We start from the raw sequence: 13,405 nt of genomic DNA on the forward strand, positions 1-13,405 counted from the left end.
ACAACATACGAAGTACATTTGATCGAAATAAAACATTAAATAATTACGTATTTGTTTTTTTTTATTATTTTCTAATCAACGTAAATAAATTTATTTAATTAATAGTCAAAATTAAAATTGTAAATAATAAAATGCTTTATCTAATGATTGCTACTACTCATTAAATACAAGCATTGGTGAGATAAGTAATGATATTGCTTATAATTCTCTACAAACCTATTGCTTAATACGTTTTTCCTAATCAGTTCTTTATAAAATTTATAAGTTCGTATATTATATTTGATAACTTAAAATAGATTAACCCAAAATTCGTTGATATTCGAAAAAAAAAAACATCACTCAATATATCACGCTGTAGTGATCAGTCACATCACAGCCAAATATTGCATAAAACTCGATGATTTATTAGTATATTATAGGTATTGTAGGTATCAAAATATTACGGCAACATTCACAACCTTACGTCATTCCTTACTTCCATGATTGATTCAAACGATACATTTTAGGTATAATTGATTCATACATTGCCGTTAAAGCAAAAGAATATTACAAATACCTTACCAAACCATCAGTGTAAGGCGTTTATAGCGATAAGAACGTGAAAATAGGTTTTTATTACGTTTTCCTCAAACATTTTTGTAGAATGTGATTATTACCGTCTTTCAGCTATCAGCACTTGAGCAGTAGTCTATTAACGTTCAGCGTGTGAAGTGTTCATTATCATTTTATTAAGGATATTTTAGGTCAGTGTCTAAATTCTGCTATTAGTATTTTTATGTAGTGCCCTTGATATTCGAATCACGGTTGGTTAAATAAATAGAATTCTCGTGTCGCGGTGTTTGTGGTTAAACTCCCCCGAAACGGCTTGACCGATTCTCATGAAATTTTGTGTGCATATCGGGTAGGTCTGAGAATCGAACAACATCTATTTTTTATACCCCTAAGCTATAAGGGAGGGGGGGGGGTAAGAGGTTAAATAAAATATTATGAAATTTTGTGTGCATATCGGGTAAGTCTGAGAATCGGGCAACATCAATTTTTCATTCCCCTAAGTTATGGGGGGGGGGGTTTGAGAAGGTTAATAAAATATATGGCAAAACAACGTTTGCGGGGTCAGCTAGTATTTCAATAAAAATAACACATCATGTGATAACTACTGTTACAGTGTGAGTGCAATGCTATTAACAGACTGAGAATTTATGATGGTTTTCTTTTTTCAAAACTAATGTAGTAAAGTGCGGTAATCCACAATAGTCTCAATGTGTTAGACCCTACTTGCAAAAGATTTTGTGTAATTACACTATCACTCAGATTTTTATAAAATATTACCTATTTTTATGACGATGTACGTAAATGTAACAGGACATACAATAAGCATTTTAAAGCGACTACTGTTTTAAAAGCGTGATATAATTTTGTACAACAGCCTTAAACCATTGAGCTATTATTACACGAGAAGAAATAACAAAATTGTAACTCCCAAGTTTCCGACTGCGCAAAGTAAACATCTCCTTTCTGGGTTATGGTATTCGCATGTATAATAAAATCCCACAAACAATTTTGGAATTGTCTCGACATAAATGTAAAGATTTTACCTATTTAAATTTTTTTATAAATAAAACGTATTATTCGGTGCAGGATTACATAATTGATAAATATGTGTGGACTTAGTGACGCTGTATTTTATGCAACATACACAGTTTCAGTATATATTATTTTTCAAAAGAGTAACTGCGGAGTTTCTTGCCGATTCATCTCTGCAGAATCTACTTTCCGATTCGGTGGGGTAACTTTACTTTTACAAAAATGATAAATTATTTTTAAAGTTTTTAAAATGACGATTCGAAAGTGACTGTGGGTCCTATTTGAATAAAGCTGTTTTTAATTTTGATTACTAACGTATGCACGTACGACATTATACTACAGTGCCTTACACTTGAAATTCTGACGTAATAAACATTTACAATGTTATGAATAATCTAGGTACTGGGCGGCTTTATGGAATAATTTTAGCACCCCATTTAATCAGTTCTCACCATTTAAGAACTACCTATAGAAGATTAAGCATGTGATGTGATGAAAAATTAAGATGCAATATCTAATGTGCAACTAAACATTAGGACTTATGTACTTATTTAAAAGTATTTTTAACCCCATACAATAATTTATAGCTAATTTTCGATCTCGTGAGAACGTGAGCATAAAACTAGTCCATGTTTTGTTCTGGATCTCCAGCACCAAGTCTCATTACAAGCTGCTCCTAGTCAGCGCTCAGCATATAGCGCTCCCTTCCTTTCGACTTCGTCCTAAGCCTAGGCCTAGACCCTACTTGGACAAATCCCCATTATTACAAGTCCTCTTAAAAGGCTCAATTTTCTTGGCTGGGTCTCAATACCTTGACCTTGTCTTCCTAACCGGTGACGCTGCGAAAACCACTAGGGCCTGCAGAGTATACATTAATAAACATCAAACATACGTTCATCCTCACAACCATCGCATTTTTTCTCTTTAAATGAAGTAGGTAAATAGATAATTGTTTAAATAGATGGATTGTGTTAATGGATGGAATGAATTGGCGGTTCGACTTTAATTTTCCTTATATAATAGTTATGCGTCACGCCGAAAAGTAGATAGGTACTTAAGTATTACTAAAATGATAAGACCTCAATTAGATTACTTTAATATTTTTTTATGTAAGATTTTTATGCACTTCACTAATTAGAGTATTTTTATAGATAATATTCAAATAAACATGGCCCAAGAAAAACCCACATTCGATTATCATGAAGAAACTCACGGAGAAAAATTAGCACGAAAGTCGAAAGAATCTCCTTTCATGATAATAGGTAAGATATGAATTAGTCATAGTAAAAAAAAAATTAATTACTTTAAGGTCAGAAGGGGATATTTGTAATGATTGATTACGTGGTATTGACACCTGATTATATGAAGAACATTGTATCCACAGAACTATCTGATTTTGTTGTTTACAGAAGAGCGTTTTAGAATTTTGTTGCATTTAAAAAGTGGCCAAGTGATATTAAATAAAGACGCATCCGTAATGAAGTAAATTGTTCTACTATTAATTTTTGCGTTCTGTAACTGATGACCACGTTATGATAAATCAAACGGAAAGCTGTTTTTGTTCAAGTTACAATGATATAGTCTTATATATTAATACGCTAAGGTTAAAATGTTTGCCCCTTTTTTAGAAAAAAACGTAACAATTACTCAACATATATTATATAAAATATAATTTTATAGATAATTGGTTGCTCTACCGGTTCCCAGACTGAAAAATACATTTTTCCTGTCGGTATTTTGTTGGTATAGTTAGAAAATATTGTTTCATTAGTTACATACAATGTTATTCATATCAGGTGTCAAGTACCTGGGTGACTGAGCTTTCTTTCTCTCTAATTATATTTAATTTTTTTTTTTTTTTAATTATATTTAAATATATTAATTATATTTAAATACGAATTACATATTGATTGAATATTAATAATATTATTCGATCTTACCGACATAATAATAAAAAATATGAACTGGTTATTTATATAAAAATTCACGAGAGCAATTAGAAAAAAGGAAAAAAAACAGCCGATCTGGAAACGTGAGGATTTGAATCACGGTCAACTCGGACGGACCTGACCGACCGACCGATTTCCTACATGAGCTAATACAACTTTTAAGACAGAATTGCCGTGAATTGAAATTTACCCTCGTATTCACACAAATCACAGACAACTCTTAACTTTTGTCGAATTTATAAGGTTCAAAAATTATTTTGAATTTCCTTCTAGGATTGGCGGGTCTCGCAACTGCAGTCGGATATGGCGCCTATGCATACAAAAACCGAGGAAGCATGAGCACAAGCGTCTATTTGATGCAATTCCGTGTCATATCTCAGGGTCTTGTCGTAGGTGCACTCACCGCTGGGATGGCATACACACTCTTCAATAACCACTTTAATAAGCCAAAAGCGATAAAAAATGAACACACATAATTTCTGATACATAACTTATAATGTAATATATGTGATATTGTAATAGGTTCTATAAAATATTTTTGGCATCTACAAATATTATTAAGAGAAACGTAGTTTGGTTTTATTTAAAGTATTATTTGTTTCAGCCATCTTAACACGTTAAATATATTACGTTGGGTTAGGCTTGCACATTACACCACCAATTTTTCAATACTAAATTCAAGATACATATAGGATTGTAAACTATGTATTGAATTACACTAACAATGTAATATATTTTTTTAAATAATACAATACATAATTTTTATTGATATTAAAAATTATTTTTGACTTTTGTAATTACCAAACTAAGTAAAAAACTCTTAGATGCATAAATTAAATTATAACATATTTGATATAGTAATATCTCAGAATGAAAAAATCAGTACTAATTTAAAATAAAACAAATTCGCTAGTATTATGCTTTTTATTTCGACGACTGTTCTGGTGCAGTGTCCGTAGTGGTCGACACAACGCCAGCAGTTGCGGGTTTGATTTAAATCGGGACAGATATTTTTGTTTTTATAATATTTGTTTCTAATATGTGTTAATGTCCATAAATCCCCCACTATGCGTCAAGCAGCATAATTAAAACTTTTGGTCGTATTATTAACACAAAAGCATGATAGGATAATCCTATTAGGATTGCTACGCTGGAAAATCATCTGTCAAAATGCAGTGGTGGAGAAGTGGAAGTGAATTAATCTCCAATCTTTCTGAACTGTCTAGAGGCATTTACTCACCTGTGGGACTGTCGGACATTTTTAAGTTAATTTAGTTCAATGCAAGATACTATTTTATTTATTGTGGATATAGTTGATGTAAAAAAAAATCTAAATCTAGTGGTAGTATTTTATTATTATACTTTTAACACAGCTACTGAATGACTTGAAATGTACAAAATAATATAAAAAGTTGAGCATACTTCTACACTCTTTTAAGATGTGTTTTCAATCAAAATCTTTTGTGAACATCATCTACGTTCATGCATTTTAGTGTATAAAAAATTTAATCAAAAGAAAACTTTCACACAACAAGAATTTTGATATATTATATTCATATATATCTTTAATTTAATATCACATTTCATTATTTGATTCAGACCAATATTTCAAGTGCATAGACACTTATATAAAAGAAAATATTTTTAATACTGAATAAAAGATAACAGTTAATGATTTAGGATAATAAAATAAATAACATTAGTAATAAACTTGTAAGTCTCTTATTATAAGTCTAGTTAAAATAAAAAGCAGAGCTACATATTTTTTCATTGTTGAATAGGGAATCTTCGAATTGGAAGAAGAGATCCAAAGAGAACATGTTGTATGACGGGGAACTTAGCGAGTACTTCTTTTTTGTACATTTTAATCAAACCTTGATTGATTTTACTCCACGAACCGACAGCGCTGATGCTCCAGAGCTGGTTTGAGTGTTCGGCAAATGGGCCTTTTTTAACTTCTTTAATGTACTTAATACAAGAGAGGAACATATATTCATCAGCATACTTATCGATGACATCGTCTTCCAGAAACTTTACTGGTGGGTATATTCTAGGCTGATCGACTAGTTGTGAACTTCCCCAAATGAAAGGAACAAACTGATAGTCATCCAAACTCCATACACCATGACTGCCAGCTGGCTCCATCCTATATGTCTGTTGTAGCCTTCTAGCAATTTGTAAATAATTATTAAATATAAAGAACACTGTAGCGACATTATCCTCAACATCCAAGGCACCAATTTTGTACAAACAGCAAAGAAACATAATGAAAGACATTTCATGTCCTGTTCCATAGTCAATTCTTGTAGCATTACCAAAACTCTCCTCTAAATACACCTTTATCTCAGGTATGGCTAAATGCAACTGTGGATGTAAGGCTTCTTGGAGAAATTCAGAGGAATTCTGTTTTACTTTAGCTAGCCAGTCTCTGAATGCAGTGTTACCAAATCTCTGTGGCTGTACAACTGGTGGAAACTCGTCTATTGTTTTATTAATTTTTTCCAAAAGTTTTACAAATCTAGAGACATTATTTGAAATTTTGCAGTCTACTGACAGTGGTTTTCCTTTAATTGCTTCATTAAGAGTAGCTATAAAGCCTGTGTACTCCATATAAGCTTCAGATTTCTCCCAAATTGCCATATCTGTTATTGATTTTACTGCTTTCTCTGGCTCCAAAAATCGGTGATTAATTGGGAGTGTAGGAGGTGCCTTCTCCATTTTACCATCACCAATTTCGCTATCTCTATTCATCTGTGAATAACACACAAATTATATATTAAAATTTACTCAATAAAAAACTAATAGTTTACTAATAGTGTTTACACTATCAACACAAAAGGTCAATCAAATTAGTCAAATTAAATGATTTTAATGTATCTCCTAAAAACTAAATAGATAGCTAGCGTAATAGAATATGATTACAATCAAATAGATTAAATAATTTCGACCATTTTATCATCTGCCACTGATTAAATACGCGTTCTAAATTGTTTCTATAAGCACCTCAGTGAATATACGGTGACCGCGATAAGCTTAGCTAATGAAGGTCAGAAACGTCAAAAGTAAACTGTACACATGTTTGATGTTCCTATTTCACGACGTAAATTTAGCCGAGTTTGGCTAATTTTAACTGTACAATGGATAGAATTTTAAGAGGTATTATGAGATATCGTGTGGTAAATCTTTAGTTAAGTGGGCTCCAATTTATGGGGTCCTGGGGGAAGAGGGGGTGAAGGGAGGGGAGAGGGTGGGTTTTTTACCCCCCTCGTAGTGTGCTTTTCGCGTAAACCCCGTGGTTTCGAAGATATCGTGTTTGAAGTTTTGAGGTTAACTTTACGTGATTCAGAGATATTACAATACCTTAGAGCTCCGCGTCTGACTCCACCTTAACTCCGGTGCTGCGGGAAGTGCACTCATATGCTCTGTTCACCAACTTTCACACTTTATTTTCGAACAAATTTACGTAAAAACGATCTCGATTGCAAGATCAACAAACGATACGAACTGACGTTTAACGACTAACAAATAGACACCGTTGACCAAAATAAGGCGTCACTTAGCATTTCCTTTAAAACACAAAGCTTTAGATTAGGAAAAACCGAATTTCGGGACCGTGGGGGGAAGGGGGGGGGCGCTACCCCTGGTACCACTGTCACACCTCAGAACCCCATGGTTATGTAGATATCCATGGTTAAAGTTTTGAGGTTAGAAGAAGAATTTCGAAAGTTAGAGGAACGCTTGGCTCCGGCGCTGCGGGAAGTGCAGCCCTTCCGCCCTTGCGTGCGAAAGCACGCTCACTCATGCTCCGTTCCGCAGCGGAGGCTGGTCGCCTTCGGCGACCAGCCTCAGCCGCTCCTCTCCGCATTCGTTCGCGCGCTTTCGCACGGCGGGCGAGGGCTGCCCTCCCTCCGCGCCTCCGCGGCACAAAAAAAACACTCTAGGGGTAGGACAGACTAAGACCACGTGGACAGTGGGGTGCTCCGATTCGGTTTTGGGTATTTTTCGAATTTCTAAACCTATATTCTAGCACGCAATGTTACTAATTTTATTAGAATATTATGTCTGACGCGTTATTTTGTTTAAAAGTGTCGATTTGTCAGTCGTTAAGCGTCAGTTCGTATCGTTTGTTGGTCTTGCAATCGAGATCGTTTTTACGTAAATTTGTTCGAAAATAAAGTGTGAAAGTTGGTGAATGGAGTATATGAGTGCACTTCCCGCTGCACCGGAGTTAAGGTGGAGTCGACGCGGAGCTCTAAGGTATTGTAATATCTCTGAATCACGTAAAGTTAACCCCAAAACTTCAAACACGATATCTTCGAAACCACGGGGTTTACGCGAAAAGCACACTACGGGGGGCTAAAAAACCCACCCTCCCCACCACCCTTTACCCCCCCACCCCCATTTCACCCCATAAATCGGAGCCCACTTAACTAACGAATGACCTATCGTGTTTTAGACAGAGCAACTATGGTCAAACAGTTTCAACAAGTTCGCGACAATCCTGTGGTACGTATAAAACTAACCTTTTTAAGTTATTTTTAGGCTTAGTGCATTAAAACAACTACGAATAAATTGGGACAGAATCAATCTTATATTCCTTAGAATTGAAGTAATTTCATTTATATACTTTTTATCATACTATTATGAAATCATTCACTTTGACGTAAGCTTGACAGTTGACATTTTCTTTCCTCGAATTTTCTTATAAGCGAAGGCAAAGGTATCACCGAACCGCATAGTTGAAAAATTAAGGATTATAAATGAGTACAATTTAAATAATACTACCTACATACTTTTCTCTATATTCATCGCTAATATACGAGAGCAGGCTAAGTTGGCCTTGTCTTTTTTATTAAACATTGGAAGTATTCGTACTTATCATAGAGTATATCGTACTTCAGCCTGTAATATCCTTCTTTTATATCCGTTCTTTTATATATTTTAGATGTCCTTAATATATAAAAAAAACTGGATATTCTAAATGAAATTATAAATATTATGTTTTACTAAATCTGAAATAAAATAATGACTACATTTTTTAATTAATTTTTTGTTTGTTCGTATTTATATATTACTTTATATACGTAATAACGATGCGTTGGCGCAATGGTCACAGCACTGGTTTGTGGCTGTTGTGCTGGCGGTTGCTGATTCGATTCCCGCACATGACAAACATTTGTATTGGCCATGTGTACATTTGTATGGATGTTTGCATTGGTCTGGGTATTTGTGCAGTCCTTGTGGGTCTCCCCACCTTGCCTCGGAGAGCACTTTAAGTCGGCAGTCCCGGTTGTTATCATGTACATCTGGTAGCGATCGTTACTCATAGTAGGGAATATATCCGCGAACCCGCATTGGAGTAGCGTGGTGGATTAAGCTCTGATCCTTCTCCTACATGGAAAAAGAGGCCTATGCCCAGTCGTGGGATATTACAGACTGAAGCGATATACGTAATATTTTTTTATTTATATGTGAATTGCTTATCACTTAAGTTTTCTTTCTTATTTAGCCAAAAGCCATCTTTTATACTTGTATGGACAGTAGAATGATTCCTACAAGGTTTACGGAAACTTCTGTCGGAGATATGTTTGTTGGTTTGTATATCAATATCAATTTAGATTATTTACGAATGAATTTTGAGAAGATTTTCCAATTAACACAATAATATTATTGCAGTAAGAAATGCCGGAAATCTCATCCCTCATTCTCAACATTTTGTGGATGAAATGACAAGTTGTGAACCTGCGGGCTTAGAACTTAGTTGTATTATAAATGATATCAAACATGTAATCGTTTGTGGTCACAGTGACTGTAAGGCTATGAATCTTCTTTACAAATTAAAAAGTGAAAAAGAATCAAGTCAGGTAATTATTTATTGAAAAAAAAAGTAAGTTCGAAAAATACATTCTATAGCTTGTAAATTCACCTAAAAAATTACATTTATTAAGGAGAACAATAAGAGGTTAATATATTAACAACACTGCACTCCATATCAGAATAAAAAGTAGATTTGTTTTTCTTACTAATAATAAAAACATTCCGACAGGAACAACGTAGAATCTCACCACTAAAATCCTGGCTTTGTACACATGGAAAATCAAGTTTAAAAAAATTCTTAGATGTAAAAGAGAATCTTGATAAACCTATTTTATTTTCTGCTGAGACACCGCAACGAAAATTTGTAGCATATATTGATCCAGAAAACAAATTTTGTATTGAAGATAAATTATCCCAGGTACATTTTTTTTAATATTCTCTTTTGTATTATTCTCGTTATTTCGTTTAACGATGCAGTATTTTATTTTAAGGTCAATACCCTGCAACAGCTACAAAACATAGCATCTTATGGAATGTTAAAGAAGCGATTAGAAAAACATGATCTGCACATACATGCCTTATGGTTTGATATCTATACAGGAGATATTTATTATTTTAGTAGACGAGCTAAACGTTTTCTTATTATTGATGAATCGAGCTATGAAATTATTTTAGGGGAAATTCGAAGATATTATTCTTAATATAAGTGTAGTTATGAGGAGTAGTGGTCGCCCAGTGGTCGAAATTCGACCGTAATTAATTAATATATAATTTTATACGTTAGTGAGGTTCTGTTATCAATGACTAAATAAAATATTATTGTATTTCTATAATACTTAATAAACAAAAGAGTATATACCTATTCGTGTGTGTCTCAAATACATGATGGTTGCAATGTTTTTTTTATTGAGTTAATGTATTTTTATGCATTAATTTTAAATAATATTAGCACTCTGCACTCCTCTATTTACTATAAGTGTGTGATATTTTATACTATTTCGTCCGCGCAATTTTCGTAAAAAAGGGGTACAAAGATTTTGTTTCGCGTATTACGCAGTATATATATACTTGTAGATTGGAGCATTTGGAGCTTAGTGCGAAAACAAACATTTCATAAAAAACAAATGGGACCAAATTGATTATTATAATTATTTATAAGGTAACCCAACAGAATAAACAAAATAGTAAATGAAAGTTAGTGCATGTGAGACAAATATGGGCAAGTGTAGGCGATTACGAATTAAAGTAAAAAATTACAAATACCAAGGAAGATATTAAAATAATTTTATAAATCTTTTATTATACTTTTTTACATTTTTTTTACATCCAAAAATACTGTATTTTTTACCATTATGTTAATATTGTATTTATATAAGCGTACTTAGATATTAGAAACTGATATTTTATTTGACTTAAGATAAAATAACTGAAATATAAAATAAATAATTGTAGTGTGTTTTTTCGAGAAAAGTCATATTAAATGAAATGTTTCTTTTTTTTTTTGTATAAGCAAAAAAACATTAACACGTTTTAAACCTTATTATGTAATAATTAAATCAGAAAATAATAAAAATGGATTTTTGGCAAAATCAATTCGTTTTATTTTTCGGTCTATTATTTTCGAAGTAAAAAATGAAATAATTATATATTGTACAAAGAACTTTGTTTTTTAATTGATACTTTATTTAACTTACTCTTCCATTCTCTTTACAGATTCATTCGCCTTGATTTAGTGTGCATGTTTGTATTCTATTTTGGAAAGCAATAATGGAATATTAAATAAGTTATAGTTCGCGTCATGTAAAAAGAACGCTGGCCTTGAAGCTGCGCAGAAGCGATTTATCGGTCTATTTGGTGGTATGGGGTAAGGGACGGGAGTGCTTATCACGTGTCGCATACTTGCCGGTGTGCTATTGGTTGGAAAGTTCGACGTCGACTCAAAATATTATCGCGCACAAAAGTTTTAAATTACGAAATAGTTTTACATAGAGAAGTGAGAAAAATTATTTATAATAATTCTCGTCATTTAAAAAGAACGCTGGTTGTCAAAATGCGCAAAGGCGATTTACAGTGTTGCCAATTCTTGAAAAAACTTTTTTGTACTGTCCATTTTTTGGAACAGTCTTATTTGTTAAACAAACCACTGTCAATCGTAATTTACGTTTTTTTCCGCATTTCCGCACTTTCACAACACATTAGCATACGGACACTTGTAAAACTCCATTTACTATTTATTTCACTAAAAAAAAATTATCATTTTAAACACATAAAAACTATTAAGATACGAATATCGAGAGTACAAATAATCGAGAGTACAGATAAGATCGTCTGACGTCTGGAGTAACGTTATCGGTATTGTAATTCTAATTACCGGTAAAACAACCGGTAATTACTGTTAAAAATTATACCAGTATTTATAATTGTAATTAGTATCGGTACCAATTCCTGCTCGGTATTATATGCATAAAAAACACAGCAGCAATATTACAAACGTATGTCGTAACTTAAGCAAGTTCAGCATTTTGATTGAAGTCTTGTCGTGGTTCGGGATTGTCATACGCTAGTCAATTAGTTATATGTGGATATGTTTTAATAATAAATAAAACGGTTCCAATCGAAAATTGACAAAATCACCCCAATAATTATGACAGCACCTGTTCCAGCCTGCAAATATAATAATTTGTTAATAAAAAAATACTAGGCTATAGATTTGATCTGCCCTTTAATTCTAGTTTTCTCAGGAAAAATAAATAATTTAAATTTTATCCCAACTTTAAATAATCGTATCATTATAACCAAAACATTTCTGAAAATCTAATAAGCGCTGTAAAATTGCCTTTACGTCAATTCCAATTGCCCGCTAGTTAAACCTAAAAAATATTTATGCATTATAATTTTTTTTATGCCGTGTGAAGTTGGCCAAGTAGAATAGCACCACCCCCTTTCTTCCCGTGGGGCCCGTGGGGGTCGTAAAAGATGACCGAATGCTCCGCTCGGTGAACGAAACCGGGCAGCTGTCGTAGTCGAACGCACGTTTGGACTTCAGCGCAGCCTCCTTGGCCAGATGGTCGGCACGCTCATTCCCCTCTAGTCCTGCGTGGGTGCGTGGTGCTCAAATTTCAAATGAGTGTGTTAAAAACAAAAAAAAAAAAATTAACACAGTCTAATGTGGTTAATATGGTTAGTCTAATAATTAACTAATCACGTGATCAAAGTACTACCACTCGAGTGCCAACTGCCAAACGTACAACGTACAAGTGCAATACAAGCTGAAAGTTACGCAGGAATTTTTTGATCGTGCAAATATAGGTCAATTTAGCATATATATTAATTTAAAAAACTCCCAAATTTTACCCTACATAACCTCTGTACATTAACTTATATACAAATTTAATATAAGTTGTGTAATGAAAAACATATTCTTTTTAATGAAAAACGACTTATTTTTATTATATTATACATTCAGTTTACAATTAATATTAATTAAAATATTTCTAATTTGATAGTACTCCAAAAACAATTTTTTTAATGAACTAGAAAAACACTTATTTGAAATTAGAATGCTGCGTCAAAAAATGCGGCTGACAGTATATGGGATTGCGTTCCGTTTTAAATAGTAACCAGTATAACTGGCTATAAACGAACAGCTTCACAGTATACTAATTTGACGTCACACTGTACAGTGGTCACAGTGCATACCGGAACATACCCATAATAATATACATTTTTACAATTTTTATCACAATACTTTATATTCACTTATAAAAGCTCTTTATAAAATCACAATAAATTATTGACTTTCAAAGTTATCTCACAGTAACTGTTTAGGTTGCTTAAATACCAAATACAAGCTGACCCCGTTTTTTTAAGGTATAAGTTATCCCTCTAAGTCAGTAATTTGGCATTAAAATTAATTAAAAACTGCTTAATTCATAATCATATCACACCTGTGCCTACAGTAGCGCCATTGTTGGGGGTTTTTAAACTGTTATTTAGTGCTGAAAGTTAGACACGTTTTCAAACCTACCCCACCCCAGCCTGCAAAATAATGATAT

The 13,405-nt window shown here is 33.0% G+C and overlaps 3 protein-coding genes across 6 annotated transcripts; 2 read left to right on the top strand and 1 right to left on the bottom strand.

The window, feature by feature from the left end:
* The first annotated feature begins 614 nt into the window (after positions 1 to 614).
* On the top strand, positions 615 to 4,457 carry LOC123663475 (HIG1 domain family member 1A, mitochondrial-like). Of its 2 annotated transcripts, none has more exons than XM_045598155.1 (3): positions 615 to 743; positions 2,736 to 2,846; positions 3,807 to 4,457. In XM_045598155.1, the coding sequence occupies exons 2-3, from the start codon at positions 2,753 to 2,755 to the stop codon at positions 4,007 to 4,009; spliced, it is 297 nt and encodes a 98-aa protein (XP_045454111.1). In that variant the 5' UTR covers positions 615 to 743; positions 2,736 to 2,752; the 3' UTR covers positions 4,010 to 4,457. The 2 variants fall into 2 exon arrangements, with proteins under 2 accessions (XP_045454111.1, XP_045454118.1); XM_045598162.1 differs by lacking the exon at positions 615 to 743 and adding an exon at positions 1,083 to 1,166.
* A 411-nt stretch (positions 4,458 to 4,868) lies between these two features.
* On the bottom strand, positions 4,869 to 8,193 carry LOC123663450 (serine/threonine-protein phosphatase 2A activator-like). Of its 3 annotated transcripts, none has more exons than XM_045598141.1 (2): positions 8,057 to 8,193; positions 4,869 to 6,284 (listed from the first exon to the last, which is right to left on the bottom strand). In XM_045598141.1, the coding sequence occupies exon 2, from the start codon at positions 6,282 to 6,284 to the stop codon at positions 5,301 to 5,303; it is 984 nt and encodes a 327-aa protein (XP_045454097.1). In that variant the 5' UTR covers positions 8,057 to 8,193; the 3' UTR covers positions 4,869 to 5,300. The 3 variants fall into 3 exon arrangements, with proteins under 3 accessions (XP_045454097.1, XP_045454103.1, XP_045454091.1); XM_045598147.1 differs by lacking the exon at positions 8,057 to 8,193 and adding an exon at positions 6,537 to 6,609; XM_045598135.1 differs by lacking the exon at positions 8,057 to 8,193 and adding an exon at positions 6,482 to 6,590.
* LOC123663494 (beta carbonic anhydrase 1) lies at positions 6,579 to 10,939 on the top strand. Its single transcript, XM_045598171.1, has 6 exons — positions 6,579 to 6,700; positions 7,977 to 8,039; positions 9,043 to 9,127; positions 9,210 to 9,397; positions 9,580 to 9,768; positions 9,842 to 10,939. The coding sequence occupies exons 1-6, from the start codon at positions 6,671 to 6,673 to the stop codon at positions 10,049 to 10,051; spliced, it is 765 nt and encodes a 254-aa protein (XP_045454127.1). The 5' UTR covers positions 6,579 to 6,670; the 3' UTR covers positions 10,052 to 10,939.
* Positions 10,940 to 13,405: the final 2,466 nt, after the last annotated feature.

The sequence above is a fragment of the Melitaea cinxia genome, chromosome 2, assembly GCF_905220565.1.
Source record: "Melitaea cinxia chromosome 2, ilMelCinx1.1, whole genome shotgun sequence".
NCBI lineage: Eukaryota > Metazoa > Arthropoda > Insecta > Lepidoptera > Nymphalidae > Melitaea > Melitaea cinxia.